The 23,008-nt window shown below is 43.0% G+C and overlaps 1 protein-coding gene across 4 annotated transcripts in view; it reads right to left on the reverse strand.

The window, feature by feature from the left end:
* Positions 1-23,008, reverse strand: part of UBE4B (ubiquitination factor E4B) — a 122,736-nt gene that overhangs the window by 86,741 nt on the left and 12,987 nt on the right. For all 4 annotated transcript variants that reach the window (XM_008517176.2, XM_008517177.2, XM_070610869.1 and 1 more), the window contains exon 2: positions 192-378. In XM_008517176.2, coding sequence (XP_008515398.1) covers positions 192-378 — 187 coding nt within the window. The remainder of the gene's footprint in view (positions 1-191; positions 379-23,008) is intronic.

Consider the following 23,008-nt stretch of genomic DNA (forward strand, 5'->3'; position numbering starts at 1 on the left):
ATTACTATCAAAATGAATAGATATTAACAAAACACACTGTATGACCTTAATCTTTAAACTACTGCTTGCAAGATTTTAAAAAGTTGCTTTCTAATTCATTTTATCCTGTTGTGGAAACATCACAACTGTAAGTTTAACAGAAAGCTGGAGTGGAATTATAAACGTGTCCCAGGTATGAACGTAAGGCTTACCTGATGCACCTATTGGGGAGGTAGCTGGGGTCATGTTGTGGACATTGAGACCAAGACTCTGGGAGGGGCCTGGGGCTGATGCTGCTATAGGAGGCCCTGGAGGGTTCTCCCTCTGGGGAGAGGTGAGTGGGGTGGTCGGCTGGGAGGTCTGTCCACCAGCAAGTCGTGCAAGGCGCCTCCGTCGGATCTACAACATGAGAGGAAAAGGACATTCTATAACTAAACAGCAGAAATACAATTCTGCCTAAGGATAACGACAACGTTATCAATGACCATCAATAACCACACTAGAGCTTAACAACTAAAGATGCCTTGAGAAAAAGTACTCATTCGAGACAAGTAATAACTCGGTGTACCAGTATTTTTACAAGCTACCACCTCACTTTTTAAAAACTGCATCTTAACTGCCTTCTCATCTGTTTAAATCACACCTCCTTGACTGATACTCTGAATTTACAATAAGCATACCACACTTTTAAACACAGGAAAGCCTGTTGTTATTTTAATAAAACTATATAACTTGGCCATTTTAAATAGGAGAAATTTAAAATAAATACCCAATTTAATTCAGTAAAACAATGAAAGTAAGAGTTACACTAAGACACAAATTTTACTATCACTTTCAAGAGCAAAAAGATTAGGTTGTTCTTATTTAATTTCGATAAAAATATAATCTACAACTTTTTCTTTATAATAATACCCCAAGTGATTACAAATTATCTACCACAAAATCCCAGTGGATCACAAAAATGTTTCCCCCACATATCTTTTTTTTGAGGAAGATTAGCCCTGAGCTAACATCTGCAGCCAATCCTCTTCTTTTTGCTGAAGAAGACTGGCCCTGAGCCAACATCCGTTCCCATCTTCCTCTATTTTATATGTGGGACACCTGCCACAGCATGGCTTGCCAAGCTGTGCATAGGTCCACAGCCGGGATCTGAACTGGTGAACCCAGGCCACCGAAGCGGAACGTGTGAACTTAACTGCTGTGCCACTGGGCAGGGCCCTCTCCCACGTTTTGACAGCCATTAATTCATAACCAGTCAATAAACTCTCACTGACCACCTGCTGTCCCAGGCAGTGAGGATACAGAACAATTGTGATAAGGCTTCTGGCTCTAAGTCAGCATCAAAGAAGCAAACCAACTTGGCTGCTCGTATTCTTTCCATTACAAATAAGAAAGACGAAGAAGTTAAGTTACAACAAATGCTAACGGGGACAGACCGCATCTGAATGAAGAATCTCATTCTAAAATTGCAGAAAATCTCCTCCTTCCACTGTCCAGACAACAAGAACATCTTGATTCTTGACCCCAAAGTTCAGAAGCCCCGCTTTGTGGCCCTGCTGTAAATACATCTATCAATGAACTTAGACAAAATCCTGAAGTTGTTTTGCTGCTCATCTATCTACCTAACTCGACTAAATCTCTTAATGGAAAGGATTAGGTCTTATTTATCTAAGAAGCACTGATGTAGCACTTTAACTATCTTCCAGCAATGTTCCAAATACTTTACAAATATATACTTACTTAATCCTCATAATCCCCATTGAGGTAGGTACTTAGATTATCTCCATTTTATATATGAGCAAACTGAGGCACAGAGAGGTTAGATATCCTGCTTACTGAGTAAGTGGCAGAGCAGGAATCTGAACTCATGCAGTGTGGCTCTAACATCTGTGCTCCTCCCACTAAATCAACAGTCTGGGCATCTCTGGGGGTCTCCAAGACCCTTTCAGATGGTCTGTGAGGCCAAAACTATTTTTATAATAACACTAAGACATTTGCCTTTTTCACTCCTATTCTCTCACAAATGTCCAGTGGAGCTTTCCAGAGGCTACATGATGTGCAATGCTGCAACAGATTAAAGAGAGAGGTTAATACGAGAATCCAGCTGTCTTCTATTAAGTCAGACACTAAAAAGATTTGCAAAAGTGAAAACAATGTCACTCTTCTCACTCAATTTGTTTTGGAAAATGTACTTATTTTATTAAAAACATGTTATTTATATTAACATACAATGCCTTTTATTATTTTTTAAAGAATTAATCAACATTTTTTTAAGTTTCTCAGTTTTCATTTCTAAGAAGTTAACTATCAATAAATATAACCCACCTAAACAAAAGTTCTTTGGAATCCTCAATATTTTATAAGAGTGTAAGGGAGTCTTGAGATCAAAACCTTTGAGAACCAAGGCACTCCACCGGGCGGCCTCTCTCTTACTCATCTGTGGCTCCCTAAAATCTAGCACAGCACCTGGTCTGTAACAGGCGCTCCGTGCTCACGACCTGAACTGAACAGAGGGGAAAGGGAAAGTCATCACACATCATCCAAGGAGAATTGGTATTATGATGAAAAACTCACTGAAAGAAATTAATGAACTATTTCTTGCATAAACTCTTAACCGGGGTAGAGGCTGGAGGAAGTGGACCAAAAATTCCTACCCCCAATCTGTTCCCAACCCAATTACTCAAGGCAGAGACCCAGAATCCGTGTTTACTGCCTCCTCACTTCCTTTCATCTCCTCAAACACACACAACTTATCAGCAAGTCCTATTCCTTCTACCTAAGTCCACCCTCGCCGCTCAGCGCCTCTGCCACCACCCTATTCAGGCCACCATCCTCTCTCACCAGGACCTCTGCAAGAGCTTCCTAACAGACCTACCTGTGTCCACTCTGGCCTGGTAGAGGCAGAGGCCCCATATTGCTTTCTTTAAACACTTCCAAAGTTCTAGATTTCTGAAATGCAAGTCAAAACCACAATGAGATAATATCTCACACCCATCAGGATGGCTACTATCAGGAAAACAGAAAATAGCAAGTGTTGGCAAGGGTGTGGAGAAACGGTACCCTCGTGCACTGTTGGGGGAAAGGTAAAATGGTGCAGCCACCGTGGAAAATAGTATGGTGGACCCTCAAAAAATTAAATAGAATGACCACACGATCCAGTACCTCCACTCCTAGGTATTTACCCAAAAGAAGTGAAAGCAGGTATTTGTTCACCCATGTTTACAGCAGCACTATTTGCAAGAGCCAAAAGGTGGAAGCAACCCAAGTAGCTATCAATGGATAAATGGATAAAATGTGGTCTATACATACAATGGAATATTACCCAGCCCTAAAATGGAAATTCTGACACATACTACAACACGCATGAACCCTGAGGACATTATACTAAGTGAAATAAGTCAGTCACAAAAAGACAAATACTGTATGATTCCACTATATGAGATACCTAGACTAATCAAATTCAGAGAGACAGAGAATGGTGGTTGCCAAGGGCTGGAGAGAGCTTAAAAATCTAAGTATAGATAAAATTCTAAATGATAAGAAAGCATGTTATCATAGTTTCCCCTATAAGCCACTCTCCTCACAGCAATCACAATAGTTCTTTAAAAACACAAATCACTCTCCCCTGCGTAAACCCTTCACTGGCTTCCTACTAAGAATGAAAACCAAGTCCTCACCCGTGCTCTACAGAGCCCAGGGCCACCGCTCCACTCTCATGGGGTCCCATGCCAAGCGGTAGTCACACCAGCCTTCTGACAGTTCCTCCAGAAACTTAACGCTTTATCTTATCTCTGGCCACTTGCAATTCCTTTAGCCTAGGAGCATTTTCTCTAATTCTTGGCGTAGCTGGTTCTTTCTCTTCCTTTTATTCTCAGCTTAAATGTCAGGAGGACTTCCCTGGCCACCATATCTGGCACAGCCCTCCCCGCCACACTCATTTGATATTACAGCCCTCTCTTCACATCCTTAAGCACTCTTCACAGTCTGTAAATATCTATTTCTTACTTGATGTCTTACTTACTCCCTTTTTCCCTAAAAGAATGGAAGTTCCATGAGAAAACCGTGTCTCTCTTGTTTACTGCTGCATTCCCAACACTGAGCACAATACCAGGCATGTAACAACTCGGCACATACAGAGCGATGGGAGAAATTATACATGGAGTCCAGGGAGGCACAGCATTGAAGCCACACGCAGAATGGTTAACTGAACATTCAAAGCCCAGACAGTGTTTCAAACTTCCGATACTGAGTCCTCTTCAGATATTCATTCATTCAACAAACATTCATCAAGTACCACAGTAAAGTACCACAGTAAACAAAACAGTCCCTGCTTTCACGGAACTCAGCTTCTAGTGGACGCCAAAAGGTCAATAGCCAAACGAACAAAAATGATGCCAGGTGGTTATGAGAACTGTGAGAAAAATAAAGTCAGGGAGAGACAGCAGGGCATGCTGGGGGCAAGGCACCGCAATTTTTACCTAAGGTGGATGGAAAAGCCTCTTGTAAAGGGGGCATCTGAAAACACCTGATGGAAGAGAGGAAGCAAGCCACATGGGGATCTGGGGAGGCTGGTGGGACTGTGCTTGGCATGTTCAACAAAACCAGTGTGGCTGGAGCAGAATGAGTTGGGGGGAAGCAGAAGATGAGCTCAGAGGCGAGAAGGTGCCTCGAGGGCCACTGTAAAAGCACTGGCTCTGGGAAGCCACCAGGGGGCTGTGATCAGAAAAGTGACATGATTTGACTTACAGTTCTAAGTTACTATTTTGGCTGCTATGGAGGACAAATTGTAGGGGAGAAAGGGAGCAGGCAGAGGGACTATTTGGGAGGCTGCTGCAATAATCTAGGGGCGGATGGACGATGACTTGCACTAGGGTGGGTAGCCATGAAGATCATGGTAAGTATATTGGTAAGTACATATGAGGTATATTCTGAAAGTAGAGCTCAAGCTTACAGGATGTGCTGATGGATGAGATGAAGAGTAAGACACAATCAGGGGAGGTAAAGACGTCACCGAAGTCTTGGGCTTAAGCAATTTATCAGATCAGTATACTGAGATGAAGAAGACAGTAAGAACGGAGGGGGAGAGAGATAAAAAATTCTTTTAGCTACATGATTATTAAACGTATTATACATGTATGATACATGATTATTAAACAGATGGAGCTCTCAAGTAGATATATGATCTGATACGCAGGACAGCGGGCAGATCAGCACGACAATTTGAGAGCTATCAGCTTCCAGATGGCATTTAAAGCCATGAGATGAAGTGAGACCACCTAGGTAGTGAGTGTAGACAGAGATTAAGCCAGTCTGAGGATGAAGCCTTACAAATACTAACAATCGAAGATGGCGAGATGAGGTGAAACCAATAAAGGAGACTGAGAAAGTGGTGTCAAGAGACCTCGAAAGCTAGTTCTCCGGGAGAAGTGTGACTGGCTTCCTAGAAACCAAACAGTATTTCAAGAAAGAGTGATTAATATACTCTATTTATAGGTTGAGTAACATGAAGACTGAGAGTTGACCATCAGATGTGGCAATGAGGTGGTAGTTGAAGAAACTTGTCAAGAGCTATTTTGATGGAATATTGGGGATGAAAGCTTGATTGAAGTGGGTCCAAGGAAGAACAGGAGGAAAAAAGTAGAAACAGAAAGTACAGCCTTCTGAGGATTTCTACCATTAAAAAAGAGTAGATAAATGGCGGGGGCGGGGGGGGGGGAGTCGGAGTCTAGGGAAAGCAGGGCCAAGAGTGGTTATTTGCTTGTTTGTTTTTAAAGATAGGAGAGGGGGCCGGCTCCGTGGCCGAGTGGTTAAGTTCAAGCACTCCACTGTGGCGGCCCAGGGTTCGGATCCTGGGCGCGGACACGGCACCGCTCGTCAGGCCACGTTGAGGCGGTGTCCCACATCGCACAACTAGAAGGACATGCAACTAAGATATACAACTGTGTACGGGGGGGTTTCGGGAGATAAAACAGGGGAAAAAAAAAAAAGATTGGCAACAGTTGTTTGCCCAGGCGCCAATCTTTAAAAAAATAATTAAAAAAAAATAAAGATGGGAGAGGACAGCATGGCTGCATGCTGACAGGGACATGTGGTGATGCAGAAGAGAGAAAGGACACTAGATGTGACAGTGGGAGCTGGCAGAAGCTTTCCTCTGATTGCCTTTATTTTCAGTGAAATGGGAAACAACGGCATCAGCTGAGAGTGTAGAAAGAGGAGTTAGGGGTTCAAAGAGAGAAGAGAAGGTATAAAGTATTGATCTAGAAGAGTGAGAGAATGAATGTACTAAGGAAGTAAAGTAGAACTCCTGGGCAGCACTAAGCAAGCTCATGACCACTTGAGACTGGTGGTCATAAATTCAAAATGGACCAATGAAACCACTCACGAAGGTGGTATATCTGTCTCCAGCCACAAACGGCTTCATGAGCGCAGAGTGGGCAGAAGGCTGGGTTTACCCCCAGGTGTGGCTTTGCCAGGCAAGCAGGTTAGCGGGAGAGAGGGATAAGGGAGTTGAGGGGTACGCACAGGAGTGATTATGATGAAGGTCCAGAGGCCGCTCTGCTAAGAAGCGAAGTAAGTAAGGACACGCACCGAGTGCAGACAGACGGGCTGGAGATCCCAGCGGGGTTGCATTTAAGAAGCAATAAGAAATGTGGTTTAGTAGAGTGAAGTGGACCTAAGATCAGTCAGAAACCATGCATGCTGGGGCCCCACAGACTGGCCGTGCTTGCTGTGACGTTGGGTAACACACTTGACTCCTCAGAGGCACCGTTTACTCAGCTACAAAATAAGGATAGTAAATTCAGCCCTAAATAGCTTTCACGGGTAGTTGTTAGAATTAAATGTGATGGTATATGTAAAAGTACTTGAAGAACTATGGGTAAAGATAAATTAATCGTGTATATTCCTACACTGGAATCTAGAGAGCAATCAAACGAATGAACTTGTGCTTTTTGCAACCACCTGACAGACTCACAAATATTGAGCAAAAGAGGCCAGATGTAGAAAAGCACATTGCATGATTCCATTTACATGAAGTTCAAAAGTAAGAATAACTAAACCATAACATTAACCAGGAATAGTGCTTCCCTTGGCGGGAGGGGTGGGGTGCAGGGAAGATGACTGAGGGGGCACGAGCGGGCTTCGAGGGTGCTGGTAACGGTCTTTATTTTTTCTTTTTAACTGGATGCTAGTTTCACAGCTGTGTCCACTTTATGAAAACTCATCAGGTTGTATACTCACAATTATGGGTAGTGAGTTCACTTTATTATTCTTCATAATTTATAGCTTAGTCCATGTTTCAAATAGGATGTAATTTTAAAAATAACATTATTACTTCTTATCTTTCAAGGCACATCAGAAATGCTACATTCTTTATGAAGAGTCTATGATTTTTTTAATTTAGTGTAAATTAAAAGGCCTTACACAAACACTGCTTACTACCTGATACTGAAATTAAGGCAGTACTTTAGTTTTTTAAAATGTGTTTGTGTACACACACCTATACAACAGAACATCTGATGAAGGGAGACTTTAAACTGTCAGAGAAAACAGCTTTTGGGGATTTGCTGGAAGTTAAGTTTCATTACCTTAAAGGCAGCTAAATTCAGGAACCCATGCTTGATTTCAAACTCAAATTCAGCCTTTACTACTTACGACCTAGGTAGGCTCAAGATAAGTCACTTTTAACCTCTCTGTGCTTGTTTCCAAATCTGTCCAACGAGGATAACAAGAGCACAGCCATCCCTTAGTATCCGAGAGGGACTGGTTCCAGGATCCCCCATGGATATCAAAATCCGCAGACACTCAGGTCCGGTAGCTGGCCCTCCGTATCCGCAGATGCGGGTCTGATGGGCATGGAGGGCTCACTGTACCTTCCCCATAGAGTTGTGAGAAAACCACCACCCTTGCCCTGTTCTCCACTTCATTCTTCTTCATGGCTCTTGCCTGACCTACTACACATGTGATGTTTATTTGCGTACTGCTTATTCACCACTACCATCCCCACGTTTCTTTTTTTTTTGGAAGATTAGCCCTGAGCTAACTACTGCCAATCTTCTTCTTTTTGCTGAGGAAGACTGGCCCTGAGCTAACATCCATGCCCATCTTCCTCTATTTTATATGTGGGACGCCCACCACAAAAACCACAGCATGGTTTTTTGCCAAGTGGTGCCATGTCCGGACCCGACATCCCAAACCCAAGAATCCTGGACTGCCAAGAATTGGAACGTGTGAACTTAACCGCTGTGCCACCAGGCCACTCCCCCCCCCACCCTACGTTTCTTAAGGCAAGGATTTTCTCAGATGTCTCACTGTGCCTAAAAGAGTGCCTGGCACATAGTGGGTGCTCTTTAAATATCTGCTGAATGAATGAAAGAATAAAAGAAAAATACTAGAAAATGCATTGCACAAAAAATTTACTGTTTAAGGAATAATATTATCAGTGTTACCTTTGAAAAAGCACACATTGTTTTTGGAAAAAATATGAAGCCACTTTAAATCCGGGTGCCAAGTTCAGGCTGAGATGTTAAATTCAGATGTTCTCCTCAGTGAGATAAACATAGAATAAATGGCCTGACTCACTGCAACACGGGCTTGAAGGAAGGAAGTTTTCCAAGAAGAAAGATTTCCACTGTGCTGGTATTCCCCCATCCCCGCCCCCAACCCACACCCCTCCACAAATACAGGTTTAAAAAACAGAATGAAGAATCCAGACTTTGTGAAATATACTGTGTGCTATCAAGGGAGCCGGCGGAGTGGAGTAAGGGACAGAGGCAGGTCCACACGGGACAGGAACTGGCGGGAGGTGACCAGTAGAACCTGTGCTGACGCCTTATCTTAAAGACCTGTGGGACAGAGCAGCAGCAGCAGCGAGCGCTCTGGGCTCTGGGCTGCCCCTGGCAGCGCTCCCAGCAGAGGACCACGCCCTTCGGTGGACTGGCCACCTCTACAATGGTGGTGGCTTTGAGCAGTTTAGCAACCCGAGGACCCTGGGAGTATCTGGACAGGAGACTCCCAAGACAATGGCTTTGAGCAACTGCATGGATGAAGGCCTCTCTAATTAATTTGACTCTTAAGAGATGTGACCTCACTTTTGTCACAAACAGAACATATGAGACACAAACTAAAAATAGTCCCAACACACCAAAATATTATTAAACTTTTTTCTCTTTGCTTAATCTACTTGTTTACACTGAGCACGGAGGACTGATATAATTTCTTTTAGGTTAAACAAAAGTCCTTTTTAAAAGAATTCTGTTTTCCCAGATGTCACAGAGGGAAAACATCAAAAGCATAAAAAAGGAAGTTCCAATTCCTCAACTTACGTCCTAAACCACAACTCAGACCCAAACATACTGACCGTGACATCTCATTCCTCGAGTTTCTCTTGTCTTGATTGTTTCAGTTCTGATTTCACAAATGACATTAAAACAGGGCTTCCCCCAAAACTGCTGTATCCTGATGCATTTCCTCCCCTCACGTTCCTGAGGAACTAAAAATAGGTTCAAAACGGCTACTGCTCAAAACAGCAAGGGCACTGTGGCGACAGGAGGCAGAAACGACGACAGGGTGGGCCGAACTGTTCCTCTTATTTTTAGCAGTTTGTAGGGGGAAAATAAATCCAAAAAGCACTGTTTTAAATTTAGTAAAGATGTCATTCTACAAAAGCATTTTATTTTTCCACTCAAAAAAATTAAATTCCAACAGGAAAAAAACCACTTTCAAACATTTACTCTTTGGGATGGTCTGCTCCTAGAGATATCTCCTATTTTGATTATTACTGTGGGTTTTATTTTCTTTTTTTAACAGCTGGTCATATTTAAAACATAAAATGCTACAACAATTTCACCATATGCCTATATCTAAGCCCAACAATATATCTCAAATAAATGCATTCAAATCTGAACACCACAGCTCTGTGATCTAAAATTCACCAGTTTCCTTTTAAAAATTCACAATTTGGGGGCCAGCCCAGTGGCCACTTTGGCGGCCTGGGGTTCACCAGTTCAGATCCCAGGTGAGGACATACGCCCTGCTTGTCCAGCTATGCTGTGGCAGGCGTCCCACATATAAAGTAGAGGAAGATGGGCACGGATGTTAGCTCAGGGCCAGTCTTCCTCAGCAAAAACAGGAGGATTGGCAGCAGATGTTAGCTCAGGGCTAATCTTCCTCAAAAAAAAATTTAAAAAAATAAAAATTCACCATTTTAAACTCATCTTCACTCAAAAGCTCCAAAAGTTTTGTCACTTAAATCTCCCTCTCATTTTAAAGAATATATTAAATTCAGTCTACTACTGTCACCCTATATACGTGAGGCCACAAATGTGGAAAAATACTTTTTCCTTTAATCTTAACATTATAGCAAGAAGTGACAAATGCTCCTTCAAAGATTTCAACTGAACACAGTGTCTCCTCACTTCTCAACACAACCCCACTGCCTCCTCTCCTGCAAAAAGGGAGCAAATCCAGTGCTCAGACAATAAAGTTGTGTAGGTAAGTCACTGACAGCTACTTCGGGGGCTGCTGGAAACCCTGAGACAAGAGAATAATTTATAATAATATGATTAACACTTACTTAGCCCTTATCACATGCCAGATGCTGTTCTAAGGGGTTCATGTATGTAAACTTAGTTAATAACTCAAAGAGATCAGTACATTTATTTTCCCATTTACAGATGAGGAAACCAAACTCAGAGAGGTTAAGTGACTTGCTCAAAGTGGCACAGCTAGGAAGTGAAAGAGCATATGTGAACCTCGACAGTGTAACCCCAGAGTGCACAATCTTCACCACATCCCACTGATCTTTGCAGAAGAAAATTCCTTCCGAAGCTGCAGCGACTTGCAGATAGAGGCAGCCTTACTCCCCTGATGACAAAGAGCCTGTCCACTATTAGTTATGAACAAATGAATGTGCATACAGAATGTTAGTATTTCAGCCATTGTAGTCATGCTCTAATCACAACAGAATACTAGTAAACTCCCTCTTTGATGAGTGTGTATACTGAAATAAAGAATATTTTCATTTTCTGGTTCAAAGTATATAGAGTACAAGTTAAAAAAAAAACCCCAAAAAAAGACACTTTATGAACATAATCTTCCGCAAAAAATTCAGTCCTTTGTTAGTTCACTAAGTGCCTATTTTGCACCAGGCATCATAGCTCGCACTAAAGATAAGTCAACACTCAAGTCATAATCCCTAGCCTCAAGGACTTCCAGATCCACTGGGGAAAGACATAGAAGAAAATCAACAATTGTGACACAGTACGATAAAGTCTGCACAAGACAGAATGAGAGCAGAAAAGACCCAAAGGAGGGGACTGCAACTCAGCCTGGGACATCTGTTATCACTTCATAGGGAGGATACATACACACACACACACACACACATGCACACGCACACTACATACATAATACATACATAAGTAGGGAGCTTAGGAATGCTAGGTCTTTAAAAGAAAGCAATGTGTTTTGTAATCACTTCGATACGTCCTGCTCTCAAAAGGAGGTATATTTTTATGTTATATGTATTTTACCTGAGTTGAAAAAAGCAGGCTGCAAAAGAGCACACACAGTGATTCCACTTGGGTACATATACATTTCAATGGACAGTATTATTAGTGCAAATTATACATAAATGAAAATGGCAATGATACATAATACCTGTTTTCCCCCATCTTTCTTCTCCTTTCACACAATTTCTGGTGAAAAGAATGAAACTATTACTATTGCCAACCATGTCTATAAAAGACAAAAACCTTCAGATGAAAGTGCAGCCCTGCTCCCTATCATCCATACTCCAAGACCCAGGAGGACAAAACAGCCTCTCCAGGGGACACTGCCAATCGTCGAGGCAAAGGGAGAGAGGCTGGCACGCTGCGCACTGGCCCAGAAGTAAGCCATTCACTTCTGCTCACATTTCATTGGCCAAAACAAGCCACGTGGCCATACCCACAGCCAGTGGGGCGGAGACGATAACCTTCCCAGGAAGGGGCAGCGAATATTTGAACAATAATACAGTTAGCGCAGTAGAGTCGCTTTTTCTTCAAGACACACCTGGATGTGAGGGGTCACTCACGGTCCTGCTGCCTCCTCCTCCCCTCGCTAACTTCTCCCCAAGGTAACTGCCCGGCCTCCTCTCCTTCAGGTCCCCTGCTCAAATGGTATCTTCTCAGCGAGGCCTTCCCTGAGCACCTCCCATTTCCCATCTCTTTCCCATTTCCACTTCTCTGTACTTTCAACAGTCCAGCCAAAACTCACAAGTACGTGTATGTGTGCACGTACAAACGTATACACACATACACTTAGACACCGAGAGAGATGAAATAAATGGGGCAAAATTAGGTAACACCGACAACTGATGAATTCAGGCAATTCTATCAAACTTTCTGCAGATTTGAAAATTTTCAAAATAAAAAGTTGAGGGGAAAATTAGATCCCCCAGCACGGCCTGTGTTTTCTCCAGCTGTGTTCAGCTGCACACACTAGGCATGAAGCTGGAGTGGCCAGAGTTGCCAAATGAGTAGGAGGAAGTGAGAAAGAGGTGCTTCCAGGTGCTGCTAGGGTTCCAGTCTCTGCCTGTGACCCAGCCATCTTTCTGTCCCTGGGTTCAGAAAGAGGAATGCTGTACCTTTAAAATAAATCCCATTTTTTGCTTACGCTGGCTAAGTTGTTCTTTACTTTCTGTGTGTACGTTTATAAATGCTTCAATTCCTCAGAGACGCTGTCAGCAGTCTAACTGTGCACCGAGCATCACCTCTTTTTTTTCACCAATAGGTTTTCAGGATTCAAATTCACTCACACTGTCTACTAAAGTCATGAGTGAAGCCTCCCAGAGAATAATTTTGAAAATCGAGCAACATGCAAATTCTTACACTGTGCATGTTACCTGACTGCAGTTTCTTCTTCAGGACGGGCAGGAGTCAGCCAGGTGAAGGGACAAAGGGCGTCGGCATGGACAGGGAGGTTTTGGGGGAGAACACAGTGTTTAGGGAGCTCTGGGCTGTCTGATAAGGACAAGAGTGTACGGCCGCAGCAAGACAAAAGGCAGGAAAGAGGCTGGGACAAGCTCACGGTGAGCTCTGAAGGCCATCCCAGGACTGAGCTTTTTCACAAAGGCTGGGAGGCGATTCTGAAGGACTTGAGCAGGGGAGTAACTAAGCCAGATTTATCTTTTAAAACAAATCACTCCAGCTGCTATGTGGGGAAGGGACTGGGGTGGGACAAAGCCAGCCTGGGCAAGGGGGACCGTTCTAGGGAAATTAAATGTGCACAATCAACACAACTTGGTCATTATTTGCAAGTGAGACGTGAGGAAGAGTGGAGAGTTCAGATTTCAGGACAGGATACCTAAATGGATGGCAAAATTCTCGAAAATTGAGAATACAGAAGAAGGAGATTTTAAGAAGAGCTATGATTAGACTACTGAGTATGAACTGCCTGGAAGAATATCCAAATAAAAACGCCTTCTGGGCAGTTGACGTTTGTTTTATGTATGCCTACCATCTCCTTGTTCTAGCAAGGACGGAAAGTGATTAACAAAAAACACACAAAATATATTTTAATTTAATTGTATTAAGATCAAATAGATAAGGAAATTAGGACAGAAATAAAATGATGAGAGGAGAAATAAGATAAAGCTAGAAGTAAGATGTGTACACATTACACATGTACATCCACACAGTATGTGAGTGACAACACACATCACATACCAAAATACGCCTCAGAGAGAGCCGTTTCACAGGGGCCCAAATGAGGACATCCACGCCTCACCTTTGCTCGTGTGACCTGATTTAAGGACAGATTTTACAGTACCTAGGGCGGGGTTCAAAACCTGAGGGTCATGAGGGTCTCTGGTTTTCATAGGATTTTCAAAGAGGTCCCTATCTTTAAAAAGATTAAAAACACCCTCTCACGGAAGGGATGGGCTGCCTATCCTTCACTCAATGCCCCATAAAAACACGCTCCCAACGTAACTCTTGATAAGCACTGAGCTGCAGCGAGTTTTGGTGGCTCTCCAATGATAGCCCAAAGCAGAGCTACGTGTACAAGTAGAGCAGGCAGAGAAGCCATGTGCCTACACTGTCCACCGGGCTGGGGCCGCTGGAGAGCTGGGTCTGGACCTCACACAGCAGATATGCACTGGCGAGAGGATTTGGGCGTCACCAGTATTTACACGGTAGAAACCTCTAGGGGCCAAGAGGGCAGAATGTTGTTATCTAGTACACACCCATCTGCTGAGCACTTCAGAACTGAGCATGGACCACAGGAGGCAGTAAATAAGTGTCAGGAGAATAAATAAAGTGAATACCCAAGAACAGGGTATTTATTTATTCATTCATTCATTCATTCATTCATCATTCAACAAATGCACCTTGAGGGTAGGGAATAATAGGAGAATCAAGAATAGAATCCTGAGGGGCTGGCCCTGTGGGCTAGTGGTTAAGCTCAGCATGCTCCACTTCGACAGCCCGGGTTCGGGTCCTGCATGTGGACCTACACCACTGTCAGCAGCCAGGCTGTGGCGGCAACCCACATTACAAAATAGAGGAAGACTGGCACATATGTTAGGTCAGGGCAAATTTTCCTCAAGCAAAAAGAAGAAGATTGGCAACAGATGTTAGTTTAGGGTGAATCTTCCTCAGCAAAAAAAAAAAAAAAAGAATAGAATCTTGAGAAACATCATTTAAGATGTATTCAGGGAAGAGCAATCTGTGCTGAAGACAGAGAAGTAAGAATGGAAGGGGGGTTAGCCTGGTGGCACAGGGGTTAACTTCACACATTCTGCTTCAGCAGCCCGGGGTTCACTGGTTTGGATCCCAGGTGCGGACCTATACACTGCTTGTCAAGCCATGCTGTGGCAGGCATCCACATATAAAGTGGAGGAAGATGGGCATGGATGTTAGCTCAGGGCCAGTCTTCCTCAGCAAAAAGAGGAGGATTGGCAGCAGATGTTAGCTCAGGGCTACTCTTCCTCAAAAAAAAAAAAGTAAGAACGGAAGGAAGAAAAGCAGTATACCCACAGTATCCAAATGAAGAGACTTTCAAAGAAGAAGTGATCACAGGGGCAAAAGCCAAAGAGAGGTTAAACAACATGTTCTGAAAAGTGCCTATGGATTTGGCAATCAGGAAGTCACTGGTGGTCTTAGCAAGAGCAGTTTGAGTGAAGTGACAGAAAAGGCCTCCAAAAAAGCACAGTGGGGGGTCATCCCCGTGGCTGAGTGGTTACATTCACACACTCTGCTTTGGTAGCCTGGGGTTTGCTGGTTCAGATCCTGGGCGTGGACATGGCACCACTCACCAAGCCATGCCGTGGCGGTGTCCCACAGAGAAGAACTAGAATGACTTACAAGTAGGATATACAACTATGTACTGGGGCTTTGGGGAGGGAAAAAAAGAGGAAGATTGGCAATGGATGTTAGCTCAGGGCCAATCTTCCTCACCAAAAAGCATTAAAAAAAACCACAGTGAAGGAGGGAGACTGAAAAATGAGGGGGGAAAAGAGAGGTACACTTCTAAGAGTCTAGTCTGTGAAAGGGAGGGAATGGATCAAGTGACAGCGAGGGGAATGCAGGACTAGAGGTAGCATCTTGTTGTTTTTACATCTGGAGTGAACTGGAGATTGTCTGAATCAAAAGGCGGAGAGAAGGAAAGAAAGAAGATTCAAATGATGACTCCAAAGCCAGGCACAGGGCAAGACAGGACAGAACGCAGATGATGACATTAGCCTTAGATGAAGCAATAAAAATCAAACACTTAGAACAGTGCTTGGCGCTTGATAAATATTCCTCCTCTCCCACTACCACAGTTACTATTTTTATTAGCAAGAGGCAGGCTTCGTCCTCTGAAAAAGGAAAGTCAGTGAGAATGAAGCAGATAAACTGTGAAAGGAACAGGCAAGAAGTGAAAAGTAGAAGACAATGTCACCTGCAGGGAATGGGGAGGGGGTACCCCTTCAGCAGAGTGGGAGCGTAAGGGGGAGTACTTCTAGTAGCCTGAGAGGGGAGTGGAAGGCAAAGACACACTCCACATGCTTTCCTAGGTAACGGGGCTGCTTAAGACTGCTTTTTGCTAGTATACAATGACTCCTGTTCTCTGGACACCAGAGAACATGCCTGCTGAGCATCATCTTTAGGAGGGCTGGCCATCAGGCAGACTGGGCTCCACCTATACCACCAATGGCTGTGAGACCCTAAGCAAGTGACTTCACATCCCTCAGCATCACTTTCCTCGTCTACATATAAATGAGAACAGTAACCATACCCTCACTTCATAGGGTTAAATACTTATCATCCATGTAAGGCGTTTTAGCACATCCTAAGTGCCGAATACATTAGCTATTACTGTTATTATTATCACTACTGCTGGCATGCCAAAAAACTGTTTTTCAAGGAAAGGCCAAAAATTGTTAACTTGTAATGATAAGCATTGGCTTAGAAAAGATTAGTAAATGGTTTAAAAAAAGAATATGGCAAGCGAAAGATCAAAGATAGTCATTCTGGGGTGTAATTAAGATTCAAAGAAAAATAGCACACTGACATCTGTGCCTATTTACATTGTATTTTCCTTCCAACTTTTCTTCATTTCTCCTCACGGCCTATCTCTCACCCTAATCCTAACCGAAACTTAGGGCCCCACCAAATGTTCTGCACTAGGCTGGCATCCCACATCTTCAGAAAATGATACTGATCACAAAGAGGTGACGTCAAAAATGCTAGCCCTCCAGAACACTACCTAGCTCTTTTGACACTGAGGTCGTCGCCCTACCTTAATTCTGGAAAGCAATCTGGCTATATTCTAGACAATGAGACCCTTTGACTCACTAATTCTGCCTCTAGAAATCTTAGGGAAATCATCGGAAAATTAGACAAAGATTCATGTACAAAGCTTCATCACAAAACCATGGATAATAGTAAAAAAGCAAACTGACAACTACCTGAATTTCCCACATTTGGGGAAAAACTAAATCAATCACAGTACACCTAATGAAGGAAAAACCTGTAGCCATTAAAAATGACATTTTAGATTTTAGAGGCTGGCCCTGTGGCCCAGTGGTTGGGTTCGGGCGCTCTACTTTGGCGGCCTGGGGTTTCACCGGTTGGGATCCCGGGCACGGACATGGCACTGCTCGTCGGGCCATGCTGAGGAGGCGTCATACAACCAGAAGGACCTAGAACTTCAACTATGTATTGGGGGGCTTTGGGGAGAAGAAGAAGAAAAAAAATGACATTTTAATTTGTAAATATACAAGGAAATTCTCATAATGTAAAGGGAAAAAGCAATACATAAAACTGCATACAATACGATTCTAATCATTTATTCACTGATTCAACAAACTTTAATCAAGCCTCTATGTTTCAGGCATTGAGATAAATGGGTTTTGGAGATCAGAAAATGAAGGTGACTGGTTCTCTGCTGTCAATTCAGTATGGGAAATAGACACAAAAGCAGACTGCTCCAACGCAATATGGTAATGGAAAAAGTGAAGCCAAACCAGGGTGGGGGCCTGCGGGAATGTGGGTGTCAAAGGGAAAGGTTCCAGGGGAAGGTGACACTTCAGCTGGTCTCAAAAGATGAAGAGTGCGCAATGCGTGCGGAGGGAAGGCTGCAGGCAGAGCAGGGAACAGGGGTCAGAAACAGCAGAGGACGTGAAATGTGCACACACACAGAAAAGAGGGAAGGTAACAGGCCAAAACATTAGCAAAGTTTACCTCTGGAAAACAGGACTACGGGTAGTTCTTGCTTTCCCCTTATTATTGATTTTGGAAGTCTTCTTACAATGAATTATACAGAATTCAGTGAATCTATACTACTGAATTTATAATCAGAAAAAAACAATTTAAATGAAGAGGGTAGGCTACAAAGATTTCTAAAATCTTTTCAAGTTCTAAAAATCTGTGATCCTAGGGGGAAATATCCGTCTTAGAAGATTTAGCTTAGAAAAAAATAAACCCTAACCTAGAAAAAAAGAGTATCCTTGGATGGTGAGATTCTGAACAAAGATTTTGTGTCTACTTTCTGTTTCCTATTTTTATTTTTTGCTTCATAATACAAAGCATGCAAAGTATATTTAATTGTAGAATTTATAGTACTCTAATCCTTCCTTTAATAGCAAGGCATAAAAGGCAGATATCAGAAGAGAGGAACAGAGAACTGGTCATTTTCCTATGATTGTGCACCATAAGTTTTAACACTTACGAACGGAACAGCTCAACAAGCCCAGATCGCCTTGCCTACACTAACACAGAAAGGACCAAGCCCCCCAATCAGCTGAGAACTGTCACAGGACACACAGGGCCCAGAGTAGAACAGCACGGTCACCTCCGCAGTCTCAGTTTTCCACTCATTTTCTGCTTCACTTTCCAGATTACTCACCCAACTCAAAAAATGTTCACTCGTGGGGCCGGCCCTGTGGCCGAGTGGTTAAGTTCGTGCGCGCTGTTTTGGCGGCCCAGGGTTTCAGTGGTTCGGATCCTGGGCACGAACATGGCACCACTCCTCAGGCCACACTGAGGAGGCATCCCACATGCCACAACTAGAAGGACCCTTAACTATAATATACAACTATGTACTGGGGGGCTTTGAGGAGAAAAAGGAAAAATAAAATCTTTTTAAAAAAAATCTTCCCTCAAAGTTATAAAAAGCCTGATTTCTCTACTTCATTTCTTCCCCAAAGGATATCATGACCACGTCCAGGACTGACCCCCAAATCAAAACCTTAAAGCGTCTAGTGCTTTTACCCAAAGGCTCCCCTCCAGCCCAAACATGTCGCGTACAGCAGGGGAACCATCCGCCCCGGCTCCCAGCCCAGTGTCCTCCGGGTGGTCCCATCTAACTAACAGAGCCCCTTCCACTCTTGACAGAGTCCTGGTTTGAACGCGACCATTTCGTGGTCACCCTCCATCTATCTGACAATCCCACTTTCAGCCTCTGGGCTGGGGCTAGGGCTCGCTCCCTCTACTCTAACACCCGTCTTTACCGACATACCCGTAGGGGCCTGCCATGCTCCCTTCCCTGCGAAAGGGATGCAGCCCAGGCAAGTTACCTTACTTCCTCCATGAGCGCGTTTCCAGTTGAATAAATCTCACAAAAACAAAGCATGAGGTTCTTACAAAGGCCAGGTTCTATCAACTACGAGGAAAGTACACAATTTTCAAACAAGTCAGTCTTTTGAACTCCTACGGCCTTGGCAGCTCCCCCTTGGGACACTTACACCTTCATACTAGCCTAACCATCAACACAGCAGCCCACGACAAAGAAATGGTTGTATTCATTGGAAACAGACTGTAAACTGTATTTTCTTGAGAAGAAAAAAAGGCTGTGGCCCTTATAATTCTCCAATGTAATCCAGCGATTGCACTTTTTTTACTACAAGGAGTTTTATAAACTGCAACAAAAATTATTAACGTCAATACTTTTTACCTGATCAATAATACAGAAAATATTAAGTGTGCCTAACCACGTTCCTCCAGCTGGTAAGGGCTAAAAACCAAAGGCCCAATCTGCCTAATTACCAAAAGTACTTTCTTGAGTCGCCCATAATGCTGAAAATATTAATTAATATTACTACTCCAAATTAGAATAATAAACAGCTTATAATAATAAGACTCTTCATCAACATTTGATAGTAGAGCAATTTTTTTAAAAAGGCGTTCCACTTGAAAGTGAAACAAAGGACCAAGTGCAGTGGGTGAGTGAAGTGCTGCTCCACGCCCCGGCTTCACAAAGTGTTCTCCGCGACACGCTCTCACGTGGCTAGCGCTGGGTCACAAGCCCAGCTGCAACCGTTTTTAGCTGTGTTACCTCTCTGAGCCTGTTTCCCATTTAGAAGAAGGTAATAATATAAATATCACTTATCTTGCAAGACAGCCATCAGAGATAAAGTCATGTAATGCATTGCCTGAACTCCTATATCTTTACCAGTCTACAGTCTGTCTCCCCCCAGCACAACACAAGCTCCAAGAGCGCAGGAACTTGGTCTACCGTGCTCGCCGTCATACTCCCAGCAACCATAACAATGCCTAACCCAGGGAGCTTTTAGTAAATATTTGTTGAATAAATGACGAGTGTCCACCTGACACAGTAAACAGTCATTACTTTTTTATAACTTCAGCCTATGAGTTTTCTCCATCCTTTTGCTGTTTCCATCTTCCTTTTAGGCTCAGACACTGTCCTCCTTTGGCTTAGGGCTCTGTTTCACCCAAACAACATGAACATGTAGCACACTACTAAAGAGCATCAGATGTGCTAGCTGACTGTGAAATCAGCAGCAGGTGAAACCACTAGAACCAAAAGCCTATGTCTGCCGACATCATACAGCAGAGAGACATCCTGAGAGCAGGATCATTTTCACTGGATCTGGGTTTTTTGTGTGTGTGTGAGAGGAAGATTATTGCTGAGCTAACATCTGTGCCAGTCTTCCTCTACTCTATGTGAGATGCCACCACAGTATGGCTTAACAGTGGTGCCAAGTCTGCGCCAGGGACCTGAACCTATGAACCCAGGGCCGCCACGGGTTTGTGCCAAGCAGAGCACATGAACCCAACCACTATGCCACCGGGGCAGCCCCTTGGATCTGGTTTTTAAAAAATGATTCTTGAATGCAATTTTATGTCCTCACCAAAAACATCCCAAGTGATAGAGATGGTGTGGTCCCCATTCTCACCTTTGCTCCCACTTAATTAAACAGACGATGAATCTAGCCGAGAGCAAGTAGCAGCTATTTCTCACGCTATTCCATAAAACGGATTCTGGTCACCTAAAAGTGACCAAGTGAAACAAACAGTATTAAACATTTTCAAAGAATTTTTTAAAACTTAGCTATGTGGGAAGAGTTTTTAAATTGACTTACAAAATAATTATTGCTGAAACCAAAGTGTAACTTCTTCTGGGGCAGGGTTCGTGTGTTTTCTCTAATCTCTATGAAAGTTCTACATTCACACTCATTCTACACGAACTCCAAAGCCAATACTCCAGCAGATCTACACAACAGTGTTGGAGGAAGTAGGCTCTTTCAGAAAGAGAAAATAATGACTTCTGGCCACTACACATCCATCAAATTCTTGGTACGAACAAAGGTTTCCTTCCTAACGTGGCCCATTAATGCTAAGTTCCTTCTACAGGTTAAGCATCATCCCTCAGCCAATGACATTAGGGCCTTTTTAAAATCAGAAATATGAGGCTGGCCCCGTGGCTGAGTGGTTAAGTTCACACGCTCCGCTGCCGGCGGCCCAGTGTTTCCTTGGTTCGAATCCTGGGCGCGGACATGGCACTGCTCGTTAAACCACGCTGAGGTGGCGTCCCACAGGCCACAACTAGAAGGACCCACAATGAAGAATATACAACTATGCACCGGGGGGCTTTGGGGAGAAAAAGGAAAAAATAAAATCTTTAAAAATAAATAAATAATAAATAAATAAATAAAATCAGAAATAGGGACCAGCCTGGTGGCACAGCAGTTAAGTTCACACGTTCTGCTTGCCCAGGATTCGCTGGTTCAGATCCCGGGTGCAGACCTACGCATCACTTGTCAAGCCATGATGTGGCAGGCGTCCCACATTTAAAGTAGAGGAAGATGGGCACAGATGTTAGCTCAGGGCCAGTCTTCCTTAGCAAAAAGAGGAGGATTGGCAGCTGATGTTAGCTCAGGGCTAATCATCCTCCAAAAAAAGAATCAGAGGGCCAGCCCGGTGGCTCAGTGGTTAAGTGTGCAGGTTCTGCTTCGGAGGTCCACGTTCGTTTCCCGGTCCCAGAACCACACCACCCATCTATCAGTAGCCGTGCTGTGGCAGCAGCTCACACGGAACTAGAAGGACTTACAACTAGGATATACAACCATGTCCTGGGGGTGCTTTGGGGAGGAGAAAAAAAACCCTTACAGATGACCACCCCACCTGCCCCAAGTTGTCCTTGAAAGAAAAAAAGAATGTGGCACTTGTTTTGATGAAACTCCAAGGAAATGACGCCTGGTCTGTATTTATCATAAGTAAAAGATTAACTAACATAAAAGTAAAAGGTTAATTAATTAATGTTCACCAAATACAAACGTGTATGCTGTCATATGTTAGCATCCTAAAACAAAAATGCCATAAATGACACACTCAACATCTACCCTACATAACTGATGTTCAAAGCTCAAAGGGGCTACACATTTCTTTTCCATGTAGATTGAGTGTTTAACTGGCCCACAAAAAAATTACTGCTGAAAACTAAAGTGTTAATTCCTCTGATGGATCTGTATACAGCAAGGAAAATGGGTTTTTAAAAAATTTTTAACATTTTTAACTCCTTCCTTCATCGTGCCTCAAAAAAACTTTACTGTTTGCTTTTTTCTGGATGTCCAAATCTCTCAATACCCTAAACACGACAATTTTATAAGTAAATGAAATCACACACAAAATGTTCTACTGAATAGATTATAAAGGTTGCTAGATATTTTTAAATTTTCCACTAATCTTCATTTCCCTCTCAGTAATAAGTTTTCCCCACTAGGACATCCACTAGGACAATAGAGACAGAATTTTCCCTGCTCTAATATTAAATGTACTTTATTATTTTTGAAAACTAGTAATCTGTACATGATTATTTTTGGTCAACCATAATACTTGATTGACTAGCACAGATAAGTATTTACAGGTAAATACTAATACTATAGAAACCTAGGCTTTGGATAACATTTTTAAATTTAAATTTTTTTTAGAGGTCGGCCCAGTGGCATTGTGGTTAAGTTTGTGAGCTCCACTTTGGTGGCCTGGGGTTTGCAGGTTCAGATCCCAGGCAAGGACCTACACACCGCTCATCAAGCCATGCTGTGGGGAAAATAGAGGTAGATGGGCACAGACGTTAGATCAGCAACTAAATTAAATTAAAGAGTCAAATTAAAGACTAAAGAATTAAATTAAAAATTTAATTTTAAAACCAACATATGAGTTATAGTTTAAATACAGGAATTCATACTTCATAAAAGCAAGTGTTTATACTGTAAAAATATGACCAAAATATATACTGTACTTGATAAAATACAAAAGAAGTTTTA

This window comes from Equus przewalskii, chromosome 2, assembly GCF_037783145.1.
Source record: "Equus przewalskii isolate Varuska chromosome 2, EquPr2, whole genome shotgun sequence".
Lineage (NCBI taxonomy): Eukaryota > Metazoa > Chordata > Mammalia > Perissodactyla > Equidae > Equus > Equus przewalskii.